The 24,699-nt window shown below is 43.6% G+C and overlaps 1 protein-coding gene across 4 annotated transcripts in view; it reads right to left on the bottom strand.

Moving 5' to 3' along the window:
* The window catches only part of rt (Protein O-mannosyltransferase rt), an 84,732-nt gene that overhangs the window by 48,174 nt on the left and 11,859 nt on the right, over nucleotides 1-24,699 (bottom strand). For all 4 annotated transcript variants that reach the window (XM_075690873.1, XM_075690882.1, XM_075690891.1 and 1 more), the window contains exons 8-9: nucleotides 20,182-20,337; nucleotides 19,639-19,800 (exon numbers count right to left, since the gene is read on the bottom strand). In XM_075690873.1, the coding sequence (XP_075546988.1) occupies nucleotides 19,639-19,800; nucleotides 20,182-20,337 (318 nt within the window). The remainder of the gene's footprint in view (nucleotides 1-19,638; nucleotides 19,801-20,181; nucleotides 20,338-24,699) is intronic.

Genomic DNA, 24,699 nt, shown 5'->3' with positions numbered 1-24,699 from the left:
GCATTACTTTGCTGTGGAAGTGAAATTTTGTTATATTGCAATGCTACACACACTTTGTTATACTGAGGTTTTAAATACACGGTGTTCTATGGCAAGAGGCTATGAAAAGTTAAATACTTCGTTATATCGAAGTTTGTTATATCAAGGTTTAACTGCATTGCCAAAAACGTGCCAAAATAGACTACTTTATTCTTTATATGCACAGCATCTGCATGTTAGTTGTATTCCTTACATCTGATAATACCTAAATATTGCATAATTTTCATGGTTTCAGAAAAGGCAGACAATTAGTAATAAGTTGTATAAGCAATTTACAGGGCCAATTCTTCCAAATGCATTATCTTTAGCCTGCCTTACAAAATTGAATGTCTGCAATTTCAGCTTGGAAAGAAATCACAAGAAATTCAGCATATAAAAATAGTAAAGAGAAATAGCAATAAAAACGTTCAGCAATTCACCCATTGTGACTGCCAGCACTTTTTAATTTGATGTGCCATTGTTGCCTCAAAATCATAATTCATAATTCCATGCAGATATGACACCATTACTTATTCTGCTGGTGGGCACAAGGTAACAGGCTCATGGTAACAGCAGATGTACTGTTGGAGTTTAATAAACATCACACGCAACATGAAAACGATGAGCAAAACGAGAACAAGGTGAACAAGACGATGAGCTGTTTGCTCATTGTCTTGAATTTTTATCTCCCGCCTTCTCCGTGTTTTCTATGCAACATCAAAGTAAAATAAGCCCGTTATGTGAATGAAGCAACATTTTTAAATAGGTTGTACTATATGATTGCTACTGGGGCAGTTCTAACAGTCCAACTCTTAAGCTTTAGTGTTGAAGCAAGCACACCTTTTTAAATTTGTGATTAAAATTCCTTGTCAAAACACACTGTCATAAACATTCACACAGCTTAAACAAAATACAGTCGAACCCGGATATATCGAATTCGACGGGGATTGGAAAATAGTTTGATATAGCGAAAATTCGATATACAGATATAGGCCAAAAAAGCACTCGCAAGAAAAATTGTGGCTTACCAACTGGAACAGCGGCGAATCACATAGCATGTGCACACAATATGAAAGCGCTTTATTTCACAGCAAAAAAAATCACTAATTTTGGGCTGCTTTTTCCTCTCGGAAATGAAGTTTAAAACACTAGTCTCAATCTTCTCGAGAATGTCCAGGTGCGAGAGCCCAGTGCCTTCCATTTAGCCGCAACAGCGCTGAATCAGGCTGAATGCTGACGCCAGTTCAGTGGCTATGCACGGAAGCGTTTCTTCGAAAACACAGTTGCCCTCGTCGTCGCTGGAATCGCCGTCTTGAACGCCAGCTATTCCGGCCACAATGTCCTCATCAGCGACGTTGGCTACCGCTTGAACTTCGCTGTCAGCGTTAATGAAGTCATCAACAGTAACTTCGGATGGGACGGTGCCGGGAAAATTGGACAAGTCGCGGAACGCGTCCTCCAAGCACTCATCGTCATCTAAAGCTTCCGGACATTCATCTCCAGCCACTTCAAGGCCTGCCTTGCCAAAACAGTTGGTTACTGTGGCCTGTTTCACGTCGCCCCAAGTGCCGGTAATCATGTGGATCGCGCCGAGCAGGTCAATCTTGAGATCGGTTCCCATGCGGAGGTTTATGAGGAGCCGTTGAATAAGTCGCTTCCGATAGCCTACCTTGAATGCCTTTATGATACCATGGCCGAGGGGCTGCAGTCTCGCTGTGGTGTTCCGCGGGAGAAACTTCAATTCGATGTGCTGCAGCTTCATCATCATCATCATCATCAGCCTGGTTACGCCCACTACAGGGCAAAGGCCTCTCCCATACTTCTCCAACTACCATGGTCATGTACTAATTGTGGCCATGTTGTCCCTGCAAACTTCTTAATCTCATCCGCCCACCTAACTTTCTGCCGCCCTCTGCTACGCTTCCCTTCCCTTGGAATCCATTCCGTAACTCTTAATGACCATCGGTTATCTTCCCTCCTCATTACGTGTCCTGCCCATGGCCCCCCCATTTCTTTTTCTTGATTTCAACTAAGATATCATTAACTCGCGTTTGTTCCCTCACCCAATCTGCTCTTTTCTTATCCCTTAACGTTACACCTATCATTCTCCTTTCCATAGCTCGTTGCGTCGTCCTCAATTTAAGTAGAACCCTTTTCGTAAGCCTCCAGGTTTCTGCCACGTACGTGAGTACTGGTAAGACACAGCTGGTTATAAACTTTTCTCTTGAGGGATAATGGCAACCTGCTGTTCATGATCTGAGAATGCCTGCCAAACGCACCCCAGCCCATTCTTATTCTTCTGATTATTTCAGTCTCATGATCCGGATCCGCAGTCACTATCTGTCCTAAGTAAATGTATTCCCTTACCACTTCCAGTGCCTCACTACCTATCGTAAACTGCTGTTCTCTTCCGAAACTGTTAAACATTACTTTAGTTTTCTGCAGATTAATTTTTAGACCCACCCTTCGGCTTTGCCTCTCCAGATCAGTGAGCATGCATTGCAGTTGGTCCCCTGAGTTACTAAGCAAGGCAATATCATCAGCGAATCGCAAGTTACGAAGGTATTCTCCCTTAACTATTATCCCCAATTCTTCCCAATCCAGGTCTCTGAATACCTCCTGCAAGCACGCTGTGAATAGCATTGGAGAGATCGTATCTCCCTGCCTGATGCCTTTCTTTATTGGGATTTTGTTGCTTTCTTTATGGAGGACTACGGTGGCTGTGGAGCCGCTATAGATATCTTCCAGTATTTTTATATACGGTTCGTCTACACCCTGATTTCGCAATGCCTCCATGACTGCTGAGGTTTCGACTGAATCAAACGCTTTCTTGTAATCAATGAAAGCTATATATAAAGGTTGGTTATACTCCGCACATTTTTCTATCACCTGATTGATAGTGTGAATATGGTCTATTGTTGAGTAGCCTTTACGGAATCCTGCCTGGTCCTTTGGTTGACTGAAGTCTAAGGTGTTCCTGACTCTATTTGCAATTATTTTAGTAAATACTTTGTAGGCAACGGACAGTAAGCTGATCGGTCTATAGTTTTTCAAGTCTTTGGCATCCCCTTTCTTATGGATTAGGATTATGTTAGCGTTTTTCCAAGATTCCGGTATGCTCGAAGTCATGAGGCATTGCGTATACAGGGTGGCCAGTTTTTCTAGAACAATCTGCCCACCATCCTTCAACAAATCTGCTGTTACCTGATCCTCCCCAGCTGCCTTCCCCCTTTGCATAGCTCCCAAGGCTTTCTTTACTTCTTGCGGCGTTACCTGTGGGATTTCGAATTCCTCTAGACTATTCTCTCTTCCATTATCGTTGTGAGTGCCACTGGTACTGTATAAATCTCTATAGAACTCCTCAGCCACTTGAACTATCTCATCCATATTAGTAATGATATTGCCGGCTTTGTCTCTTAACGGATACATCTGATTCTTGCCAATTCCTAGTTTCTTCTTCACTGCTTTTAGGCTTCCTTCGTTCCTGATAGCATGTTCAACTCTATCCATATTATACTTCCTTATGTCAGCTGTCTTATGCTTGTTGATTAACTTCGAAAGTTCTGCCAGTTCTATTCTAGTTGTAGGGTTAGAGGCTTTCATACATTGGCGTTTCTTGATCAGATCTTTCGTCTCCTGCGATAGCTTACTGGTATCCTGTCTAATGGAGTTACCACCGACTTCTATTGCACACTCCTTAATGATGCCCGCAAGATTGTCGTTCATTGCTTCAACACTAAGGTCCTCTTCCTGAGTTAAAGCCGAATACCTGTTCTGTAGCTTGATCTGGAATTCCTCTATTTTCCCTCTTAAAGGGAAGCTGAAACACTTTTCGAAAAAAATGAGTTCTCTGCGGCATTCTACAGTTTTGAGTCCCCTGAACACGAATATCTGGTTCAAAAAGGGCGGAAACAAACGCAAGCGGCTGTTTTTTTCAAGAAAACGCGCACCAGCGCCTCAGGGCATCGCGCGAACGCCGCTGTTGCCCGTGATTGGTCGGGGTCGCTGTGACGTCGTTGGCGGTAGTGGCCGGTCGGCGCCGCCGCATGTCTCCGTTTCAGAGCGTAGCACCATTCCTTTCTCTCTGGTAGCACGCGGTTCTGCTGTTCTGGCTTCATAGCCGAGTTGTAAGATGGAACGTTCTCGCTGTCTCCGACAGCTTGTATTTTCCCCGTACATGTTTGAACCCACAGCCGATACGGAAAACGATGGCGGCAACGACGATGTTGAGTGTGCCAACAGCGAGAGCGATGTGTGCACCTTCTCGCGCGCTGGAAATCTTAGCTGGTACGTATGTTTTTTTTTTTCATGTAGCTGCACGTTGCAATGACGGGAGAAAAAATGCGCTAAACTGTCACAGGGAACATGCTGCTGGAAGAATGCCGAAGCACTAACTTCTCATTAGATTCTAAACACGGGTGCAATTCCGCGATGTCAAGCACCTTGCCGCTGCTTGTCTAAAGTCCCGTGGTTTTTTCAGCGTTGATACACGATCGCGAACATAAGTGCCGCGTTTCAAAGCGCGCACATGCAGTGCTGTGACGTACAGTCATGGAAGTTGCTTATCATACACATCCAGAGATGAGCAGAGGTATTATATGTGCAATATTCATACTATGGTTCGACGACTTTGCGAGTGTGGCTCGATCAAGAATCGGTATGCGTGCTCCATGCTAGTGTTGACATAAAGATATTAGGCAGTTTTAGCACCGCCGTGTGGTAAACACGATAACTGAACCGTACGTCGAATGTCACTAGGCAAGCCTACACTCCATTTGATACCTCAGGTGCAACGCTGTGGAAGCTACGCTCGAAGTCCGGTCACCAAAATTTATTACTGCGCGCGTTTCCGTCTATGGTTCGCAGCGTGCCAGTGGCGTTTGCTCGCGCGAGCATGCATGTGAAGCTGCCGCGACGGGCTGCAATTAAAGAATACCGAAAAGAAAATTTTTTTAAAAGAACGTGTTAGCAGCCGTATAAGTATAAATCTACGGAACGAAGTTTTCACACGCCGAGTTCAACTACTCTAACGCGAGCATGAAAATATTACCGTAACGCCTCATGTCGTGCGATTTGAACACGAATGCTGAACAGCTAAATCTGCGGGCACCGCGAGGTAGGACGAATAACAAATATCACTGAATGCGCAAGCGTACCCCCGGCCAGTTATTTCACCGTATCAGAACAGCGCCGAACAAACAGCTGTAGTACAGTGTTCCGTGACAAAGCGGAGAGGCAAAACAGGATGAAAACGGCAAGCACTTTGCACGTAGGTGCATATTCCCGGCTGTGCCTCCACCTCGCTTCGTCGTAGACCGTTTGTACTAAGGTGATCATCTGGTAAAAAATTGCCTGTGTGCACATTAAAACCCTTACCTCACGCTTTCTCCTCTTGGCGAAGGCCGCTTTTGGGGGTGGCGAGGTGTTTCTCTTGTAGGAGAATATAGACAGAACAACGCCGAGCTTCAGTCGCGCCGATTTAACTGGAATACCGATTGCCCGCATCGTTGTCAAGCTCCGATGATAGTCACTGTCGCGGAAATGGTCCGAGCACAGCACAGCTTATTTCGTCGGCATGAACTTATCTCTCCTCACCGCACGTACCCACTGCGCTGCAAGCTTCTTTTCCTTCGGGAATTTGTGAAACACCACATCGTCTCGCCCGCCTGTGTTCGCGCAGCCAAATGCTGCACAGAACGAGGGCATGTTGGGCGCCCTTGGCTGTAGGCACTCACGCAGCACAGAAGGAAAGAGCAGTTTACGAAAATCGCAAAACAAACATGATCGGCGGCGGCGGCGGCAGATCTCTCGTAGCGTCATTCAGTAAAGCGTAGGACGGAAAGAGGTATGCCAGCACATGTCAGCACGCCGGTCCGCAGCTCGGTTGGCTCAGTCTCCGCCCATAACGTCGCTCTCGCTGGTTCTCTCCTCTGGCAACAACCTCACCCGGTACTCCGGGAAGCGATGGGGGCGTGTCCGCGCGGGTGATTTAGAAAGCGATTTCCGCCCCTTATATTAACAAAACGAAAAAAAAAATTTCGAAACCGTAAATTATTAGGTCTGTTCTTCCCAATCCCAGCAATTCATGGAAATTGAAAACCGTTTCAGCTTCCCTTTAACGCTAACTCATTGATCGGCTTCTTATGTACCGGTTTCTTCCGTTCCCTCCTCAGGTCTAGGCTTAATTCGAGTTCTTACCATCCCATGGTCACTGCAGCGCACCTTGCTGAGCACGTCCACATCTTGTATGATGCCAAGGTTAGCGCAGAGTATAAGGTCTATTTCATTTCTAGTCTCGCCGTTCGGGCTCGTCCACGTCAACTTTCGGCTATCCCGCTTGCGGAAGAAGGTATTCATTATCCGCATATTATTCTGTTCCGCAAACTCTACTAATAGCTCTCCCCTGCTATTCCTAGTGCCTATGCCATATTCCCCCACTGCCTTGTCTCCAGCCTGCTTCTTGCCTACTTTGGCATTGAAGTCGCCCATCAGTATAGTGTATTTTGTCTTGACTTTACCCATCGCCGATTCCACGTCTTCATAGAAGCTTTCGACTTCCTGGTCATCATGACTGGATGTAGGGGCGTAGACCTGTACAACCTTCATTTTGTACCTCTTATTAAGTTTCACGACAAGACCTGCCACCCTCTCGTTAATGATATAGAATTCCTGTATGTTACCAGCTATATTCTTATTAATCAGGAATCCGACTCCTAGTTCTCGTCTCTCAGCTAAGCCCTGGTAGCACAGGACGTGCCCGCTTTTTAGCACTGTATATGCTTCTTTTGGCCTCCTAACTTCACTGAGCCTTATTATATCCCATTTACTGCCCTCTAATTCCTCCAATAGCGCTGCTAGACTCGCCTCACTGGATAACGTTGTAGCGTTAAACGTTGCCAGGTTCATATTCCAATGGCGGCCTGTCTGGAGCCAGGGATTCTTAGCACCCTCTGCTGCGTCGCAGGCCTGACCGCCGTCGTCGGGGTCAGTTTCTTTGCAGCTCCTGGGGACTGAGGGCCGGGGTTTGATTGTTGTGTTCATATAGGAGGTTGTGGCTTAGTATTGTACCAGGGTGGCCAATCCTGCTCTGGTGAGGAAGTGCATTACCGGTTCTGGTCACCGGGATCAGGCCACACTCCAGGCCTGTTTATGCAATTTTATCAACACGCGGATTTTTTTTTTTAATCCGGTGGAAAATTGCGCGGCACTGGGATTCGAACCACGGACCTCTTGCACGCGAGGTGGGTGTTCTACTTCTAGCCACAGCTGCCCGCTGCCTGCAGCTTGCAAGTCGTTTGATGGGCCAAACAGTTGTCTACCAGAAGGCAAACTCGGCGGCCCGATTTGCCCAACTCAGAGTCCAAAGCCTGCAGCCATTCAACAAAAAGTTGACATGTCATCCAGGCCTTCCTATTACAGCCGTAGCGGACGGGAAGCTGTTTACAGTTCTTGAAGCAGCGCAGTGACTTGCTCTTCCCGATCACGAATGGCTGTAGCTTGCATGAGCTGTCCATGTTGGCTGCAAGCAGCACCGACACACGCACTTTGCTCATTTTACCGCCCTGGCATGAGGTTCCACGAAGAGTGAGTGTCTTATTCGGCAACATTTGCCAAAAGAGACCAGTTTCGTCTGCATTGAAGATTTCTGCAGGTGAAAACTTCTCAGTGATCTTCGGCCACTCCTCAGAAAGCCACTGCTGCATCTCCTGGCTGCTGACAGCCCCACTTTCGCCTGAAATGGCCTTTCCTACAATGCCGTGGCGGTTTTTAAACCGTTGCAGCCATACAGTGCCACCGCAAAAGTTCTCTTCGCCAAGAGCCGTAGCAAACCATTTGGCCATTTCGATTAACATCGGGCCATCCACGGGAATATTTTTCGCTCGGATTTCAAGAAACTACGTATAGAGTGCCTTCTCCACTTTGTCAAAAGCAGCAGGGCGCACACGGCACGCTCCCGAGCGACTTTCCTCACCTGCTTTAAGCTTGATGTCCTGCTTGTTTTTTAATAATGTACTTAAAGTACTCCGCGGAATGCCGAATGCGTCTGCCACGGAGGATTTCTTTTCTCCATTCTCGACACACCGGATTACTTCAAGCTTTCTTGCAAAGTCCAGATTCTTCCTCTTTTTCATGTCCGCGGATGCCATAGCTCACCAGATGACCGCAATCACACACGCTACACACGGCACGTTGAAACAGAGGTACGCACAACAAAATGCGCGATGCGCAGATGGAGCAGTCCGAGCGAAGCCTGTTCGAGCGGCAGTCAACGGGGCTGCGAAGGAACGACAAAGGGAAAAGAAAGAAGAGAGTGGGGAAAAAGATCAGTGGAATATGCCGTCGAAAGCGCTGTGTTCGTTTTTTGAGCCCTCTCTGGCTCTCTTGTCTCCCCTGGCCGACGAGCAACTATGCCGACTCCTCACTCTCACTCTCTCTCTCCCCTTTCCCAGGACGCATGGCTTGGAAACGTCGCCGTGTCTCCATGCCGCGCATTCTCTTCGCTGAGCTCCAATGCCCTTGCCCAATGCACACGCCGGCGGTAGAGGAGGAGCGAGAGCGCTCGTGCCGGTGGGGCGCAAGAACGGGGGAAAGGCTCTGCGTCTCCCTCGCTAGGCGACGGCCGCGCATGAGCAGAGGAGGAGCCTGCTGACTGACTCTGCGGAAATGTTTTCCCCTAAGGACCGGACACGAATGTCTTTGGGAAAAGCGCACCTTCCAGGGGCGCGGCGCGGCGTTCGATATATCGAATGTCCGACGAAAATGGAATTCGATATACTACGCAATTGTCCTATACTTTTACATAGTATTTTCAAGGGGGTAATCTGTGTGTTCGATATAGCCAATAATTCGAAATATGCGGGTTCGATATATCCGGGTTCGACTGTATAGTGTTTCAAGTTAAAAATTTTCATGTGTATTTTGATGATTTTGTACAAACGCACTGAGTTGTTCCAGTAGGTTTTTCTGATCATTAAGTGACGCATTTAAGTGCTCTGCCGAAGGCATGTAATTTATTATAAGGTGTTAAAAATATGCATCACTACGGATGGCAGTGACACCGCTCCCCTGAGTTTTCAGCAGCCCCCTCCCAATTGATGTCGTTAGGCCAATTGATGTAAGTTGGGTGAGCTATCGGATTGGCTACCCAGGTCGCGCCATCGATAATTTTTCCAACCCTATGAAGAACAAATGTTGTTCATAACAGTTGGTATGTTGGTTAACTTGTTTCTAAAAAAAAAGAGAAAGAAAACTGAAAGAGAATTTATCACTACACTCAAGCACTTCCAGCATACAGCAAGTGTCGTCTGCTTGTGTTACAACGTTCTCCATGCTGATGCAAGCTGCACAGTCAGTATTAGACTCGAGATTTCTTTTTGCGAGCACCATGGATCACCCTTGTTACATTGTGGGCTGCAAATCTAGCAATTGGCGACACGTCAAACTGTAACATTGTGTCCCTCTGCAAAGCAACATGCAAGTGGAGTGGCAGTGCATCAGGCTGTTGGTAGCCGATCAGTGCCAGCATCAACACATTAATGGCCGTCACATCATGGAGGATTACTACTACCACAATAGAGAGCTTTAGCGTGTCCGGTATTCGGGTAAATGCAAGCACTAAGCATTTAACCAGATGAACGGAAGCGTAAACGTGAACGACCTGCACGGCGCAGCCATCTGGGGCGCGATGCACATTCAGTTTGCATGTAGTGTCGCCACATGCAATTGACCTAGGCCACGCCCGTCGGCGTTGCCTAGGCCAGTTGCGTGAGGCAAAACTGAATGCAAACTGAACGCACATTTCGAACAACGATCTCCGATCGCGCCCTTGGTGGTACAGAGCTCAACCAGACAAACACAGAGCTAATATAGCAATAACCAAGTGCTTTGCTGCTTTGCTGCTTTGCTGCTGGTGTAAACTGTCGATAGCAGCGCTATCATGAACACGTCTTTTTAAATGTTTAAAATGTCTTACACTTGGTTACAGCAATAGTAGCTCTGTGTTTGGCTGGTTAAGCTCTGTGGCACCAGGTGCCTGCACTGCGCAGACCACTGACGTTTACGATTAAGCACCCTCATCACAGTGGTAGTAGCATGGAGGGGCTTTAGCTTATGCCTCCACTCATTCATCAAAATGCCTAGCTCGGCCAGAACGCCCACCTCGTTTGAGGTGGCTAGCAGAGAGGCTGAAACTGTAAACGCTGGCTCCAAGACTACCAGAAGTAGACAACACAACATCACATCATGATGCACAGCCAGTGAAGGCGAAGGTGAATGAGTTGGAGAAAAAATATGGATAGGGAGGAGGGTGACTTATAATCATCTGTAGCTCTCCTTACATGAAATGCTTCCCTTAAATTGTGACATGAATGTTTTACTGTAGCTGTTTTATACGCATCTACAAAATTTGTCCAAACCGTTTCAGGGACCCTTTAAAGGGACACTAAAGGCAATTATTAAGTCAAGGTAACGTGATAGATTAATGCGCGAGTATCTCCAAGAGATCAATATTATCGCAAACAGAGCCTCAGTAATTGAGAAACTGAGGTAAATGCGGAACGCGATTAGAAGCTCTCCCGGGACATTAAAAGTACTTGGCCGATGACAAAGGCACTCCTCATCTAAATTCTGTCACTAGTACTCAACCACTTGGTATAAAATCATCATTGTATTGCATTATAGGATGAAAGAAAATGCTACTTGTCCAGTTATATTTCAATTTTAGAAAAAGAACTGGGGAGGCTTGCACGAACAATTAATAACGAAAATAACAATGAATTTAAGAACACATTCTTAAATATCCCACAGACAATGCCTAGTCTGCACAAGAATGCATTCTTAAATTCGTTATTATTTTCATTATTAAATGATTGTGCAAGTCGCCCCTGATCGACATTATTATGAAACATCATTCCAACACAACAAATAAACACAGACGAGCAGAGAGGGACAACAACAATGCCAGAATTCAACTGAATTTTATTCATAGAAAACAGGGCTTTACGTAGAAAGGGAGGCGCTGCTGTTGCACTCTACCCCTTAAACATAATTCCTCGAACCAAGCCACAACCATCAAAGGCGACAAAAACCAAATGAAGGCAAAAGTTTCACATCACTCATGAACAATCTTGAAAATTTACCGCCCTACTTGGGTGACATGACACGCACGTTTGCGCTGAGATAAGTACTTTTTTCCCGAGCGCCACAGAAGGAGCACTGATGCAGTAATCTTTTTCATTAGAGATACAAAGAGCTTCAAAACTCTCTCAATTTTTCTGAGTGCTGAATTTGCGCAACATCGATGTTTTCTCAATAAATGCCTTGCATGCTGGCTTATGCGAGCAACGGCGAATGTGGTTGGCTAAATGGATATTGCCACTTAGTGAAGCAGCATTCCTGCTATGCTCTAGCAAGTGTTTATTGAGACAGTGCCCAGACTGGCCAATATAACATTTCCCAAAAGGCAAGGGGAATGCTATACACCACACCCACTTCACATTCAACAAGGGCTTTGGTGTGCTATAATTTTCAGGATGGCCTCTTCTTGTGATCTTTCAGTGTCCTCCTCTGATTGTCAGTGTTTATTTGTGCGCTGGAATGATGTTTCATAATGCTATCACAACCAACTAGCCCAGCAGTCTGTGCTTAGTGATTGACATTACCCTTGAAAATGATGCAGGCAGTCGAAAGGTCTCATTTTCACTCGACTCAGCGCTACTCATCCATTCACATTTCAGTAGCTTCGTTATTGTGTAGTGCTGCATTGGTTTTGCTGGCTCACAAAGCTCACACAAATTGCAAGTAGCTGAGAATTCAACTTTCATGCGATGTTGCAGGATACCCGAATGGTCCCCACCAATGGCCAAAACCAGCTGTGGCAGCGAATCCACTGTTCTGTCGTGGCTCGATCTCTTCATGGCTGGGTGCCATTTTACTCACCGATGGCCGCAAAGCGCGGTGATTAAAACGGTAAACCACTCCTCGATTGAGTGGTGGAAGATTTGAATTGCAATAGAGGTATTCGGACCCTGCGGATGAAATTTTCTCGTAATCTAAGTCTTTTCTTGGCAAGAAACAAGCATTGCGAGATTTCTGGAATGGTGTTTAAACTGTCCACGCTGAGTTAGTATTTGCTTTAGTGTCCCTTTAAGGCACCATAGCAGCACAGGCATTTTAATGACAAAGAACATCATGGTCTCATTTTTTAAATATTGCTAATTTACAACAATGAAATGCTAATATATATCTTAACTTTGAAGACAAGGTCTTCCTTGAGGACTTCACATGGGTTTGGCGTACACGTGATCTGGGTATCTACGTATCTGGCCTCTTGGTCAAAAAACGGCCTTTTCACGCTTCCAGAGCATTGTAGCCAGTCGCAAAAGGTATGAAAATGTAGGTCCCAACAAGACCAGAAGCAATAATTAATGACAGAGTAGGTAAAATTAACACTATGGGAGCAACTGGTGCCATTATAGTCTAAAATTAACCATTTTGCACCATAGACAGTACTCTCTCCTGGATCTCGGTTAAAGAAAAGCATGTCCATCAAGGTCGACGTGACAGAAGACAGTGTCTACGTATATGAACACACACACAAAAAAAAAAGCAAATGAAAAACTCGGCATGAATAAAAGAAATGGAGGGTCCAGAAAAATATTTAAGGTCCGACAAATAATGCAAAAATGTCATGCAATTATGCAACACTGCATCATCTTTAATACCTCAATTTCAGTAAATATAAATGCATATACCATGTACGTCGGAATCCTTCTCTTCTTTCGAATCAACTTCAGTTGACATGAGTTTTTTGTTCTTTAAAAAGCTTAAGCTTTGTGTTGAAAAATATGCATTGACTGAGGGCTGAAGAGAATAACCACAAAACTATCAGCTATCTTTTTTCTTGCTATGCTTTGTTTTTGCTCTAAAGGGACTGACAACCAATTTTCATGGTACTTATTTTTTTTTTTTGTGTGTGGTGGAAAACTTGCTGGGCAGAGTTAAGGTGCTAATCATGAAGTGCTAATGCGGAAAATACTGCGGAACATTTTTTTATCTGAATTTTTTTTACCTGCAGTGAGGATGTAGTCGTTCCCTGGAAGCATGCTGAAAACGGCGATAGGTGAGCATAATAGCGATTATACACCGGCATTAGTGGGAGGCAGAGAAGTGTGGCCGTAGCTGTAACAAAGTACGATTTTGTTTATCAAGTCGATGCTCCTGCGATTCATGTTTCCCGAACTGTTAAATTATTTCTGCAATAATAGCTACATGTTTTCGTGGTTTCCTGTCCAACTGCTTTGGTATTTAACCAGTCAAAATGAAACAATTGGATTGAAAATTAAATGATGCCTTTACACGTGATATGGAGTTCAGCGTGTTGCCATAGCCACGCGTGGGTTTCTGATTTCTGAAGCATAGAATAATGCCTTAGCGTCTAATAATATACCAACTGCAATGTTAAGCAATAATTATGATGTACAGTCGCCGACCGTTTATTCGGACCTCATGGGGACTGCGGAAATGTCCGAATAAGCAGGTGTCCGAAAAAGTATATTAAGAAAAAAAAAATGAAATCCTTTATTTCCATGCAGTTATTCGGGCTCAGCAGTAGGCTTGAAGAAATCGTGAATGCGCCGATGCACGCTGTTCCGTTCACGCGCAATCAGATAAGCCTGAATCTCGGAGAGGGTCGTACGGTCACTATAGGCGGCTGAAAGCACAGTCACTGCTTGTACACGCTCCGCATGCGACGGCAGCATAGCACATGGTGCGTTATCTTCTGACTCAAGAGTCATCGTACAGCAGTGCAGCAGAAACCTGACGAATGATCTCGCGGTCGTCGAGTTCTGCGCATGTCAGTACAGCAGTGTACCCCTGAAACTGTCAAATGAGACTGTGTCCGGAATCGCAATGCAACCACTGTGCAGGTCTCGGTAGAACATTTTCCGCGTCAGTAGGGAGCACATCAGAAGACGACAAATCTTAGGCCTCCCGGCACCCGCCTGCTGGCATTCCCCAGCGCAGTCTGCGCGAGCACTGTCGTGCCATTAGACACTTGACGCTATGCTTCCATATGCTGCGTTGGATCACCGGAACCTTGACACAGCACACAAAGCAAACACCACCATGCCGACACCAGTCGCACAAACGAAAAACGTGGCCTACTTGCAGCGTCGTACGCGAAGAAACAAATCAGCTGCTGGATTGTCTTGACATGGCTTACTAAGCTGAAACCGGAACTGCTGTAGAGCCACTCTATTGAACTAGGCAGAAACGATGATGATGAGTGGGGATTTGCAGTAGCGCCATTTCCTGCGGCAGCTAGGAGGCTCCGTTCAAAACAAAAATGTTGTTCAGCAAGTCAAACCATGCGCCGGTCAGAGTCGGTGCATGGTGCTCTCGATCGAGTTGGTTCAAGGAGTGTCCGAAAAATCAGACAAGAGGTTGCAAGGTGTCCGAACTTTCGGCAGTTGTTATACATTATCGTCTATGGGGAGAATGGCGGGGCCGCGAAGCAGACAGAATAATCGAGCATGTCCGAATTTTTGGAGTCCGAAAAATCAGTCGGCGACTGTACTTAACAGTCGACCTATGTACAGCAATCTCATAGAATACATCTGAAGTACCAAGATTTCACTGCCAGGTTTCACCATTTACTAGTTTTTGAGGCTTTCCTTGCCAATTTAAAATTATAATTCCTACTTAAATCATGAGCAGCGTGCTGGATTCTATTACTATAAATCATGGTCATTTCCACCAACGGCTCACAACACATCCTGGACAGCTGTCTCTCCCTTTAAAGGCACACTAAAGGCAAATTTTATGTCAATGTGGACTGTTAAAATACCATTCCAGATACCATGCAGCGCATGTTTCGTGCTGATAAAACCCTCAGTTTAAGAGAAAATCGCGTCTGAAGGGTTCGCATTCCTCTAGTGCAATTCAAATTGCCTGTCAACGAGCAAGGAGTTATGACGTTGAATATGCCATTACTGCACTTTATTACACTCGGTGAGTAAAATGGTGCCCGAAAGGCGGCGCTACGGTTTTATTTCTTTCTTTCTTGTGTGAAACACAAATGCACGGCCAGAAACGAAGTGAGGGCACAGCCGACAGCATCTCAACAGATCACATGGATGCGAAATTTTCTGCTGCTTGCAGAAATTTTGCTTGTAGTTTGAAAGTCCACCCAGCAGCCTGCCCGTTTTCATGTGATTGCATAACAATAGAAGCCAGTGAGCCCACCTCCATCCAAATTCACTTTTCCTACATTAGCTCTCCTTTGTGTCTGCGAGAAATAAATGGTAAAATTAGCCTTTGCTTTGTCTCATTTCACAAAGCATCAGAGATTGTGTGCGTGCCAGAGACTCTGAGGCCATGGAGTCACGATTCCTAGCTGTCAGATGGCACCACATTATTTAGCGTTGGCAGCATGGAGTGGATATTTAGTTGCAATGACGGCACATTTAAACTATATCTAGAACCCACTGGTTATTTAAACTATATCGAGAACCCACTGGTTGAAACCTCGGCCTTGGGCATGCAAGATTTTTTTCACGGGTGTACAATTGTATTGATTCAAACGACAAAAGTTTGTCGCTACTTTTTTCTCGATGCTGCGCCCATGTATACTGGGTGATCATATTTAAGGTTTACATAATTTTTAAAGATCACCTGTGGCAGATAGCACAATTCTAGTCCTTTAGCTGGATTATTCAGCGGCAGACATTACTTGCAAGAGAAATCGAAACACATATTGAACTAATTAAAAGATCACTAACTAACTTCCTAATTAATTTATGGCACATATTGGGATTTACTAATTGTAGCTAGTGAGTTGGCAAAGGCATATCCATTGAGAATGAATTTTAAGGATGACACCAGTTTCGAGATATTCATTGCTAAAGTGTGTGAAAATTTACATGGGTGTTCCAGTTACTTTTGTGCTTTAATGCATAAAAGAGTGTTTTGTTAAAAAGGTAAGTTGAACAATAGTGCATTTTTACGACTAGTTTGATGGTGCATATCTAGAAACCCATGCCATCCTGAAAATTTGTTCCAACTCGTTATGTCTTGCAAATCCCCTGGCAACAATTCGTAAATGGCAATATGTGCCATAAAGTTAATTAAAATTTAGTTAATTTATATCAATTAGATGATCATGTGTTTCAGTTTCTCATGCAAGTAATGTCTGCCTATCTGAATAATCAACCTCAAGGATGAATTATATCTGCCACAGGGGATTTTTTAAAATTCTGTAAAACTTAAAAATGATCACCCCGTATAGCTGTCCCACGGGACACAACAGTATGACAGGATCTGTCTATCGCATTGAATATTGCATGCATGTGCTTGCCTCTTTGTTATGACGTTTGCGAGCGAGGAAGACAACTGCAGCACTACGCAATACAAAAACTACCAAAACATGAGACCACAGGCTGAGCAAAAAGAACCTTCTGACCACCCGCCACATTGTTGTCAAGGGTAGTGTCAATGAATTCTATTTTCTAAAAATCAAATAGAAGTAAAAAATATAGTATAGAGTTTTACGTGCCAAAACCACGATCCGATTATGAGGCACGCCGTAGTGGGGGACTCCATAAATTTGGACCACCTGGGGTTCTTTTATGTGCACCTAAATCTAAGTACAAGGGTGTTTTTGCATTTTTCGCATTTCGTCCCCATAGAAATGCGGCCACCGCGGCCGGGATTCGATCCCATTCAAACAGAAGTAGACAAGTAGCATTTTCATCCATGTTATAATGCAATGCAACGCAGTTATCTTTTCATTACCAATGGTTGAGAACAAGTGGGAAAATTAGAATGCATTTTTACATCAACGGGCTAATGCCAAAATTTCCCGGTGGAGTCTGAAATTGTGTCCTACCTTTACCTTAATTTCTCTATTACTAAAGCTCTGTTCTCAATAATATTGATGCCCGAGATGTTCTCGAGCCTTAATCTATCACTTTAGCTTGACTTAATATTTGCCTTAAGTGTCCCATTAAAATGTCAAAGAAAACAGCAAGCCTGTAATGCAGCATAATTTGCTGCATCTCTTGGAAGCAAATAGGTATGATATCTATGTTTTTTCTAATAGCCTGAATGGTGGCTTGCCCATTGCTTTTCCTTTAGAAGTGCAATTGGGACACAGTACTCAGGCAAAAGTTCAGCTTCCGCATGCAGTAGGCTGTCTATTCTTCCAATTTCGATCTTTATTTTTTTTTTATATCAAGTTTTACTTTTCACGGTAGTACAAAGAATATAAAGCATATTAAGAATAAAAGCTTAATCAAAATTGAATTCCCTCTTGCAACTAATTATGCATTTCAATTTAAAATGTAGGTAAATCTCCACTATGCTTTCCTTGGCTTCATATGGTTGACACTAGGGATGTTCGAATGCCAAATAATAGATTTTGAATTGTATATCGAATCGAATCAAGAAATAAAAAAAACCAGAATACTGAAACGAATATGTATTGAATAATCAATACATATAAGAAAATTCATCACGAAGTTTAATGCTTACAAATTTTGTGCAAGAAAACACAGACCTCCTGTTCGGGAGTCTACTTGTATTGCATAACGAGAATGTTGCAAGCTTCCAATAACTTATGTACCTAGGAATCAAGATGTACAGTGTGGTTTACTTTTTTTAAAGGGAACACTCAATTAGTATGCCAGCACTGATTACAGCTCAGTTCTATATGAAAGTCTGGAAAATATTTTTTTTATCAATGTAGAACACCTGCCTGTCAAATAGAATCCAGTGCTTTTTGCCGTCTGAAGGTGAATAAATAGCAAAGTCATGTTGCACCGAATAATCTTATCAGGTTTTCAGATTAATAATTGACCTCTGTATTATGGCAATCTTTTATTGCATACAAAGCTTTCCTTTCTAGTTTCCCTCCAAAATACAGAAGGGTTTTCCTAGCTTTTTGGGCAGGTGGGTTTTGCGGGCTAAGATCTGCTTGTGAAGGTCAATCTGCATGAAAGATTAAAGTGTGGACCATGCATCACATGACTCGATCACCGCTTCAGGCATGGCTATATGCGTAGCCATCATTAGCCCTGCACAGTTCGACCATGGTAGAGCCAGGAGCTTAGCCAGGAGGAGAGGGGAGGGGCACGCCCCTAAAATTGGGAGGCCCAAGGAAGTTTGCGTTAAGGCACTGACCACTCCTGCTGTTTCACCGAATAATCAGGAGATCAAATAGCAGATATTCAATTTACAAATCTAATTATTCGAACATTTACCATTTGATGATATTCAAGTACTATTTGTACACTTCTAGTTGATAACAACATTTGACCCTTTTAACCATTTTCAGGTGTTACGTGCATAATTATGCACATGAAGGTAGTGCACCAAAATCAAAAGCACTGATTAAAATTTTAATATTTGAAACATGTTGTAAACATCTTGAACCACTTCTGATTGGACCTGTACTGTCAAGTGCTTTCCGTAAATTGACTGGAAGGCATTTGCCCTCAATGTCAGTCTGTCTTCATGCAGCAGGTTTCCTTCTTTCATTGTTTTCAGAATGTTTTACATCAGGAATATATTTCAAGTATCTTTTCAACTATGGTAGACATGAAATAGTTGTTATTCTTATAACTGATGCTCCCGTAAAGAGTTCTCAAATGGAATACACATTCTATAAACTTGACAAAACTCATTGAAGAATTGAAAATTCCAAATCTATTCTGAAGCTGTAGAGTTTTCATGATTCTGAAGGTACAAGAAATGTGGTGACACTAAGTTTTCAATAGACAGAATTAAATGGCACTTGAAGATTAACTGCGCTTAGCTACATTTTATGTTCTTGGGCAGCACAGTGTACATTCTTGTTGTCACTGCCCTTCTTAACACTGTAAAATGTCAAAATCTCAAGATATTCAGCCAACAAGCCAAAATTCTATTATGCCAAGAGGCTAAAGTAAATCAGAAGACAAATTGCAAATGCAGATGAACATTTTGCTAACACTTGTCTTTGTTAATGTACATTTGTGATTTGTCTTTTAATGTATTTGAGTATCTTGTCATACATGTGCATTTCCATTGAACAAGATATAATTGCTGTTGTGAACAACTTGCATTTCGTTTATTGCATGTCCTTTGTTGAGCATAGTGCCACATTATAGTGGGATGAAGGGTGCAACAGTTAACTAGCAGTAGCTCCAATCCAGTTTTGTGCAACATGACCGATGTCATCGAGACCATGGTGGAACCACACGAGTTCTCATGATTCAGCACTATATGCCATTTGCACGAGATGGCAAAAATTGCACTTAACATACAGATTTCGTGCAAACATAAATGAGGGTAGTAAATTCATTGACTACCTAAGTGAGGATATGTTGATAAACTAATCATTAATTGTCATCTTGGTCCATTAAAAAATTATCCAGTTTGATAATTCAGCCATTTCTTTCTGCTCCCATCAAATAAAAATTGAGCTTTTACTGCACATATATGGAAGTAAATAAACATGCTCCTGCCACTTGCATAAATTATAAGTTGTGTGGTGCTGTTAATGTTTACCACGTCATTTTATGCTTACAGTATTTAAAAGCTACAGATATTCCCCTATGAAAAATCCCACAAAAGGCCTACCTGCTGCTGATGTGAGCTGCCTCTGCCATCAGGGTACTTGACCGGGTAAACATGTGGGTGCGAGTGTAGCCAGCAGGCACGACCATGTGTGTGCCGTAAGGTGATCTGTGAGCCATGGACCACTGACAAAGGTTGGCCTCTAGTGATGGATGCCAATCCTCCCTGCAATAGTAAAAAGGATGCAAATCTAATAGGCATTTCTAGCTTCTCAAGAGCACAGAGGACACTGAAATGCCTGGGCAATGTCTCTAGTAGAACTTCACATAACCTCTCTCTGCTTGACACTTCATCTCCTGCACCACTCCGCACTAACTCAGTGCTGAGAATCCTGTGAACTCATGCTACATGAAACCTCAATTATGTAAAACAAATGGTAATGTGCAGATGCCACCACGATGCACTGCTGAAACAAATAAAAAGGGGCTGCACCACCTGAACAGAAAGTGTAGTGGAATTAAAAAGACATCTGATCCTAACACACAACGCTGAGCTCAAAAAAAGAGAGAGTCAGCAGAGTGATACCATGAGACAGCTCAAAATTACCTCAAGGCTTGCTTGGAAAGCACTTGTCATAATATTGTCATGAGGACCTGCCCTAGTGAGGAGGCTCAGATGCACATAGAACACACCAAGGTAGATGCCTAGAGGCACCACTGTCATCACAGTTGCCCTCGCAATGAAGTGTGCCCACAGTTTTCCCTGGAAAAAAAAAAAACAGTATAAGCTTTATGCAAGCTAAGCATGTGCATTGCAGTCAACTGTAAAAGGGAACACAGGAACGTAGAGCACGCACAAATTTTCCCCTTTGGCAAATGTAAGAGGACGACTTGTGGTTAGTGGCTCTTCCACCTCTGTACATACCTTTGCAGTCCATTTACATAGTTTAAACGGACCCTTGCAGCTAAAGCATCTGTAACGTGAGATCCGCACAGCCATCCCTTTCAACAGTGGACCGCATTGTACTACAAATTCTCATTAAGGGGATGATCAGAGTTCATGGTTTGCAAAGGTAAACATACTATACTTGTATAAATATAACATGGCCACAAACTCCTTTTTTACTGAATGTTGGTGGCAGCTATTGCAGAAAAAAAGTAGCGGTTTTCAAGGACTTTCAAGGCCCTGCCAAAACATTTTCAGGAATTAAGGAAGCCCAATGCCTACCAGTTTAAAAATAAAACACTGTGTTAAAGAATGACAAAACACTTTCTATTGCACATGGAACAAAAAAAGCATGTGCTCACTAAGCCTTTTTCACATAAACCATCACTAGCAACCACAAACAAGATGGCTCCCCACCACAAAACAGTTTCCTACACTTCTATGGTACTAGTGTCTACAGGAGATTCAAGTATGGCAGTTCAGCCAGCTTGAGAATGATGGGCACTACATGGATTTGCCTAAACATCGTCTTTCTGTCTTCAAACAGCTTTGTGACTTTGCAAATTGATCACTTTCAACATTAGATTGCATTATCAATGCAGCCATGCACAATGATTCTGCATGTGTGCTGAGCTTAATTGCCTTGCTGTGTTTAGAAGACCATGAATGTTTGGAAATTTAGAAAGCTCAAGTGCAATGAGTAATGCGACAAGAACATTTGATGCCACAAGCACAAGTTCATGTACTAACCATCATTCTCTGGTAGCTAATTGATCACAGGCACCATAGTTCCCTCTAGTCTTTTGTAGGAAAATGTCATGAAGATGCCAATTGGATTAGATTGGCTTGACCCTTCGCTCACATAAACCTTGTGGTGAGATACACTAAGCTTAGCTGCAAGCAAGATTAAATAATTTTTAATCACTTGACGAAATCGAAGGGTTTTCAAGTCTAGAAAATGGCAGTTTCATATTCAAAAGTTATCAAGGTCATATCGCTGCGAACCCTGGTTAATGAGCCCTAAACAAAAAGAAAGACCAATTTAATTTACACCTCCTGTTCAACACACTGCCAATCACTAATCTCTGAGCTATACCATACATTTATGAATCAAAGAGTGCACTTTTATTTCTGGTTAGATTTGACAATATACAGCACATTGAAGAGTAAAAAAAGAATCACCTACGATTATGATGGCCCCTAATGCGAAATTTGAGCACAGCTCTATAAGTCTTTTCATTGCACAATATATTTGCCAATGCGGACAATCTGCCTCGTGCAGCACATTGCAAACGAAGCGAAGTATGTTGCGAATACGTCGCTAACCTGTGGGTTGTGAGAGACAGTGCATGGGTGATGCGTGGGTGCAATTCATAGCAGTCGCCACAGACAGACCTCCCAGACAATGCGCATTGCTCTGGCACCATCTCGTAGCCATTGTTGCCATGCTGCGCTTTTCTTCTCACGCTTTTGCCATACCCTCCTTTTCCACTTTCCTCCTCATACTTTTCATCCCCCCTCCTGCGCTCCACGTTTGCTCTTTCATTCTTCACTGTGCTCTTTCACTTGGTTACGTCGATGCTCACCGCATAAATGGGTGCCTAAAAGCTGCGCTCTAAAACTTCAACAAGAGCTTTCATTGAAATTACCTCCAGTGTATGTCACACATCCCAAATTCAACATTGCAAAATGTACACTCTGGCCAAGCTAACTCAACAATATTTATGCAGTGAAGACTCGGCAAGCTCTGCTGAGTTGGCCAATTTTTTACTCCGACAACTACACTATTCTAACACTGCCTCATACTTTAGCATGTGCTCTAGAGTGTACACTGTTTAGGCTACTATGTTCCAGTAGGCTACAATGCAAAGCAATGTAAAGGACAAAGCAAGACTAATTGTCACTCAATCCAGACAGAAAGAATATGCGGATCCCACGGGCATTGTGGGATTCAATGTAAGCGAAGCTTTCTGTGCTGTTTGCTTTGATTGATGATAATTAACAGTGATGTCGAAAGCAAATGTTTAATTTCTCCAACATTAAGTCCAACTCAAGAGTGGTGAGTTGATGTTAAACACTACCTTGCATGCACCACTGCTGTTTGTCTGCGTAGTGCGCGGAACAAACAGGGGGAAGTGTTTGCTTGGGGTGTTGTTGTGCGCCATACTTCATAACCTCTAAGAGGGTTGAGCATATTCATTGCCTCACATGGTGCATTGCACCGTGGCAGAAGTATTCAACTAATTGAATTTATGGGGCTGTACATGTCAAAACCACAATCAAATTATGAGGCATGACAAACTCCGGATTAGTTCTGACACCGTGGTGTTCTTTAATGTGTCCCTAAATCTAAGTGCACAAGCGTTGTTTTATTTTACCCCCTCGAAATGCAGTTGCCACGGTCAGGATCAAGCCTGCGAACTAGAGCAGTGCGGCTGGCAAAAAGCTGCAGCGGCAAGCACTGAAGTGCTGACTTGACGTGTGACCACTTCCACAGTGTCGCCAAGACATTACGGTACGCTTTAATGCAGCTCTGCTACTGCATACCCTTAGTAAGTTGTCCGCTTGACAAATTAGCATGGTGTTTATTCAGATAATGTACCGTACCTTGAACTTAAATTATCCTGTTTGTCCGCAACTGCTGTCGTGTCTATAGTAGTAGCGTTTCGTCACCTTCTCCCGCCAACTTCTCCCAAACAGCCCCCCTCCCACCTCTGTATGGAAACTGCAAGCAAAAACTGGCAAGGCTGTTATTTACTTGTTTCACTTGCGTTATTCACTTGCGTCGGTTCTACGCATTCTCTGACTCATCTCCCCTCTTTTCTCTAACATGCTATCTAGCTTCCCTCTAGGCTTGCACGTTAGTAGAAAGGTAAGCACTGCAATTTCTGCAATGCTTTTGCAGGGGGGTCACGGATAATTACAGCTGTCAAGAGGCTAATATGGCCACGCACAGGGAGCTCCAGAGGGCATTGTGCATATTTGATGCAGCACAAAGGTCCAAATTAGTTTCTCGCGTCATCTTTCCTCTCTGCCTTACTCCTGTCATGTATACACATGCTCTGAACCACTCTATGATGCAGTGTGCCAGACACCAGCAACAGTTGTGGGAAAGTCGAAGAAACAGGCAATGAAAGCTTTGCTTTAATAAACAGCAATGGCTGAAGCAAAATGCAAAAGAAAGAGGGTCAAATTAATGCATACCTCCTCTAATAGCCCTCTAATTTTGTTGCTTTAGCTGCCTGGTACTATGAGAAAAGCAACATTTATAGCTTGCAAATGTTACGTTCACATTCTTAAATATGTGCCACAAGCCTGTGACATATGACATAGACTGCACTGTGACCTATAAATTGGTATCATACCATTTTCTCCAAATGAAGTTTACCACTGACGCTTCTCATTGAACTGGTCCTGGAAGTCAACAAATCCCACAAGGCACAAGGCTAACCAATGCACACCAGTAGAGTTAAGAGTATAGGTTGACTTAGCCTGTAAAAAGCTCGGCAGCATTTGCCCTGCCCAGACAATGCGCTTACACCAGACACACAATTGTGCCTGTGCCACACAATTTTCTTATAAATGCATGTGAAATAACAAATGCAAATGCATCTCTGTTTTGAGAAGCGACACCGGTGTCACACGTACACTTCTGATCACGATCGGGGCAGATCCAGATAGAATTTATTGATCGCTATCAACAATGGTCGCTGCTACACAGTCCAACAATCCGGGTCGAGTTACCGTCTGCTGATCGTTGGGAACTCTCAGAACTGCATGATGCCTTGGCTACAAATTCAGATTTAAATATGGTTAAATTTGGACAATACTTCAATTTTACAACTTACTATTGCTGACAAAAAACATTTTTAAATATTTTTTATTGAGCTGCCTTCACTTTTTCAATGTACCATGTTCAGAATACTGCACTAGAGGGCGCAGACATCAGCCTGCGATTGCAATCAAGAGGTCTGATCGCGATTCACGAATTGCGATTATCCAGATTCGGATCCTGCAAGATTGTGATCGCAAATGACAGTGTAGCAACAGTCGATCCGGATCAAGCTCAATCTGGATCAGCCCCAATCGTGAACAGAAGTGTACATGAGGCACCGGTATAACACTAATCTCAGAAGTGGTGGTTTGGAAAAAAACGAGGACTACGCAATGAAGTCGCTA

Source organism: Dermacentor variabilis, chromosome 1 (genome assembly GCF_050947875.1).
Source record: "Dermacentor variabilis isolate Ectoservices chromosome 1, ASM5094787v1, whole genome shotgun sequence".
Taxonomy (NCBI): Eukaryota; Metazoa; Arthropoda; class Arachnida; order Ixodida; family Ixodidae; genus Dermacentor; species Dermacentor variabilis.
This window is presented reverse-complemented; position numbering and strand designations above follow the sequence as displayed.